The sequence below is a fragment of the Telopea speciosissima genome, chromosome 11, assembly GCF_018873765.1.
Source record: "Telopea speciosissima isolate NSW1024214 ecotype Mountain lineage chromosome 11, Tspe_v1, whole genome shotgun sequence".
In the NCBI taxonomy this organism is placed as follows: domain Eukaryota; kingdom Viridiplantae; phylum Streptophyta; class Magnoliopsida; order Proteales; family Proteaceae; genus Telopea; species Telopea speciosissima.
In genome coordinates this window covers 40,808,560-40,813,366 of record NC_057926.1, presented here as the reverse complement: position 1 = coordinate 40,813,366, position 4,807 = coordinate 40,808,560, and the positions used below count along the sequence as shown (strand labels likewise).

The following is a 4,807-nucleotide window of genomic DNA, read 5'->3' as shown; positions in this document are numbered from 1 at the left end:
TTACCTTTTGATTTCCTTAAAAAATGAGTTTTTGGATCATTTTACCCTTTGTTCGTACCATGCTATTGATATGATTATCGGCACGGTAATGATATCGGTGACTAGTAAACCAGTACGTATCACCCAATACGATGCCGATACTTAGAACCATGGTCTTTGAATTGTCAGGTCTTATTTTTTTTTAGTGGCATATATTTGTAGTGAGATTTAACCCAAAAAAAAAAATTTTTACTTGTAGTGAGATGACAAATTAATGCCTAATGTATTAAAGGTAGTAGGCATTTGACATTGGACGAAAAAGAGAGGTTGCAACTTCTATTTGTAGCCGATTCATACAGGTACCATATTAGTATCGTATCGATTTCGCAAGTAACTGATACCGGATCCGATACTGTTTCAGATTGCAATTTCAATTTCTTGATTAAAATTTGTTTTTCTAGATAATTTCATAAAAATAGAAATAGGCATCTTACAAATCTGACATAAGCTGGACCACTTTAATGTATACCGTAACATCTTTATTGGCCGGTGGCTTTATTGCTGTAACATCAATTTTCTTGGCTGCATCTTTTACCTGGAAAATTCCCTTTTGGGTTTACATAAATCGAACAATTGGTTGTGAGTCTTGTGAATCTTTTCAACTTGAATATGAAAATACATAAATACCCGCAATGGTTTGGGTAGTTAGGTCTTATGTTTTTTTTTAATGGCATTTATTTGTAGTGAGATGACAAATTAACCCCCAATGTATTAAAGGAAATGGGCATTTGACATTGGACAAAAAGAGAGGTTGCAACTTGTATTTGTAACCACACAGCTTTTCCCTTATCTTTGAAAAATCTAGAGGTGTGGAGAAGAAATTTCTTGGAACAGACGTTGTTGCTTTTCTCATTCAAACCAAATGGATTTGTGTTTACAAGAGAGTGTGGGGGAAAAGAAATCTACTTATTAGCATATTGATTTATGTGAATCTTTCCTCTATATATTCTCTCTTTGTTCTTGAAGGTAGGAGACTAAAATCTTTCTCTTGCCTCTTCTACTTTCTTCTTCCTTTTATTTTCATCACAAACAAAACAAACTCATCTTTGTTGTTCTGTTCAGCTTCTTACAGGGAGAAGGTATGGAAGGAAGTAGGGAAGACATAATTGTATCCCTTCACCTACCAGTCTTGCTTGACAAATTATCCTCAGAAGCATTAAGAGATTTTGGATCGGTATGGTGTGCGCAGAGTGAGCTACGTGCACTCTCAGATGTTCTTGGGAAAATTCAAAAATTGCTCAAGTTCGCAGAGCAAGCTCAAGCAAGGAATATCTTGGTGAAAGACTGCCTTAGGAATCTCAGAGAAGTTGCTTACCGAGCTGAGGACATATTGGATGAGTTCATCTATGAAGGTTGTTACGAAAAAGATGAAAGATATGGAGGTGGAAAGGTACGTTTGCACTTCCCCTCTAACTTAAAATCAGATGGTCTTTTACGTAAGCATGAAATCGTGCCTCTTATAAATGATGAACTCATAAAGAAACTAGAAGAGATTGAGAAGAAACTTGAAGATCACTATCTCAGACAGTCATCAGGAAATCAGAAATCACGTGGTGGTGGTGGTGTAATTGATGAAATATTTGATACTAGGCCAAAGAGTGATTCTCTAGTTGATGAATCTCTTACTTTGGGGAGGAAGAGAGATGTAGAAGCAATAAAAAATGAGTTGTTGTCATCAAATCCAAATCCAAATGAAAACCAAAAACAGGTTTCTGTTATTGCCATTGTTGGATTAGGGGGTGTAGGCAAAACAACTCTAGCCCAGCTTGTTTATAATGATCCTGATGTGAAGGAACATTTCGAAAGAAGAGCATGGGTTTGTGTTTCTACTGATTTTAATGCTGTGAGTTTGATCTCTGCAATTCTAGAGTCGTTGAATGGGAGAAATCCTGACTTGAGAAACCTAGACCCACTTAAATGTGCGTTGAGAAAAGAAATAAGGGGGAAGCGAGTTTTAATCATTTTAGATGATGTTTGGACTGAAAAGAAGAGGGATTGGGAACCTCTGAGAGTTGCACTCATGGAGGCAGGGGAAGGAAGTAGAATAATTGTAACAAGTCGAAGTAAAAGAGTTTCATCAATGATGCACCCCATGTATACACATGATCTTCAAGTTTTATCTGATGAAGAGTGTTGGTCAGTAATGGAAAGGCACATATCTCTAAATTATGGTTCTATTGCTCCCAGCCTTGAAGAAGTGGGTAGGAAGATTGCGAGAAAGTGCAAAGGATTGCCCTTGGCAGCATGTACACTTGCAGGCCTTTTAAGCTCATCTTCTAGTTCAGATTTAAACCATTGGCAAGAAGTATTGAATAGTTCCATGTGGGACTTAGAAGAAGAGAGCAAAGATTTGCCAGCTGCACTAAGTTTAAGCTATTATTTTCTTCCCACACATTTGAAGCAGTGTTTTGCTTATTGCTCTGTTTTTCCTAAAGATTATAAATTCCTGAAGCACCGTCTCATCCAACTGTGGAGCGGAGAAGGTTTTATTAAAACGGACAAAGCAGGTGGCCAATATTTTGATGAATTACTGGGGAGATCTTTCTTTCAGCACTACAATGGATATGATAACATGTTTGTAATGCATGACCTTGTACATGATTTAGCAGAAGCAGTTTCAGGAGATGTGTATGGTAGATTTGACTGCCGAAAATCGAGCCATAGCTCCAAATCAGAGACCCGTTATTCGTCAATGTGTTGTCTAAATTCCATAAACAAGGACGACAAAGATCATCCTGATCACAAGAAGAGGTTATCCACATTGATATTCCTACCTCATTATAATTGTTTTGGGTGGGATTACCATATTGAATCTTTTGGAGGACTGAGATACTTACGTGTCTTAGATTTGTATGCTTCTCAAATTAAGATGCTTCCGGACGATATTGGCTGTTTGAAATACCTACACTATATTAACCTCTCGGAAGCTTGTAACATAGAACGATTACCAGAGTCATTGTGCGATCTTTTCAATCTACAGTCACTGATACTCTGTGATTGTAGCGAATTACGTGAGTTACCTAGAGGCATGAAGTATCTACACAATCTCCAGCATCTAGACCTTTGTGGGTGCGATAAATTACTTTCCATGCCACAAGGAATTGGGAGATTAAGTAATCTCAAGACATTGCCAGAGTTTACTGTCTCAAAAGATGATGATGGTCATGGTATAAGAGAGCTGAAGGAACTGAGGCAGCTTGAGGGGTTCCTTTCAATCACGTCACTACAGAATGTGATTGATCCTCTAGATGCTCGGGAAGCTGATTTGATGAGTAAGCCGAAAATTGATGAGATAGAATTTTGGTGGGGTGAAAGTGGTGATCATAAAGATGTTGAGGTTTTAGAAAGTTTACAACCTCTCCCTGATCAGCTGAGGAGTTTAAGTATCTACAATTACAGTGGGTTAAAATTTTCGAGATGGTTGATGATCGATTTGCCAAGCTACAACAAGCTAGTCTCTCTGGAACTCTCCGTCTGCAATGAATGCCAAGTCCTACCTCCGATTGGGGAGCTACCCCTATTAGAAACTCTATTCTTAAATGGCATGAAGAAGTTGGAAGAGTGGTCGGCTAGCAGCTGTAGAGGGGAGGAAAGTACTGATGAATTCCCTAGCCTCCGAAATCTATACATTGAAAACTGTCCAGAACTGAGGATACTACCACAGCCGCTTCTGTCAAGTCCGAGACTATGTGAATTGCGTTTGGAGAGCTGTCCAAAGCTCAGGATGTTGCCTACTCATGCAGGAGGAGGACTAAGCAGACTCACCTCACTCAAATATCTTTGTCTTGGGAAACAGATGGAAGGGTTGGTTCAGTTTCTGGATGACACAGATACTCTACCTCCAAATCTTAATCGCCTTCAAATCAATGATTGTAAATCGCTACCCAAGGGGTTGAGAAATCTGTCTTCACTCCAACATCTAAGATTAAGTCCAGAATGTAAAGCCCACTACAGCCCTGAGGAGCTCCCCACAAATGTCATCGTTAAAAAAGGTTATTATTGGAACGAGTGATGGCAACCCCGCCAAATGTCTGCCGGTAAAATGGAGGTAAGTTGAACCTCCTTGCTCTATTCTAATACAACAATGCAAGCAACTTTAGCCTGCACTGCACTAGAGATATAAGTGGTTTACACAGTTTTGACTGTGGAGCCTCCTTGCTCTATTCTAACCTGTCTTCTTTTTATTTATTTATTTTTTGTTTCTTTATCAGGAGGTGGGTGGGCTTGCGGATATTGTTGAGATTTTGCATTCAATGACGTAAGACCTCTCTCTCTCTCTCTCTCTCTCTCTCTCTCTCTCTCTCTCTCTCTCTCATATTCATGTGTGTTGTTGCTGCTCTTTGAACTTTGAAGTGAGATATGTTGGCAATTTCTAGTTTCCAAAGTCTTAGAAGGCTAATTGGAAAATGCATCCAATTATTGAAGACATTCATTTGGTTTTTATGTCAATCTCTAAATCTTTTGTGGTTTGTTATGTCGGTAATAATCATTTAGTTTGTTGAGCCTTAGTCACACATTTTATTATTAATGCAAATTTTAAATTCAGAATAAGAAAACAGGGCTTTATCACCGCCAAAGGTAAGAGAAAATCTCCTCTACATCCTTTACCAGTGAGGTTTTTTTGTTTTGTTTTTCTCGAAAATCTGACGCTAAACGTGCTATAGCTTTTGATACGTAGTGGTATTAGTGTTGCCATTGTATGCAACTTTAAGCGGCAGTAAATTTTTTTAAGGTAACAATAAGCGGAAGTAGTTTTACTTGCAACCTC

The 4,807-nt window shown here is 38.4% G+C and overlaps 1 protein-coding gene across 1 annotated transcript; it reads left to right on the top strand.

Moving 5' to 3' along the window:
- The first annotated feature begins 1,120 nt into the window (after positions 1 to 1,120).
- Positions 1,121 to 4,051, top strand: LOC122645098 (putative disease resistance RPP13-like protein 1). Its single transcript, XM_043838444.1, has one exon. It carries the CDS (start codon positions 1,121 to 1,123, stop codon positions 4,049 to 4,051), a length of 2,931 nt encoding a protein of 976 aa, XP_043694379.1.
- The last annotated feature ends 756 nt before the right edge of the window (positions 4,052 to 4,807 follow it).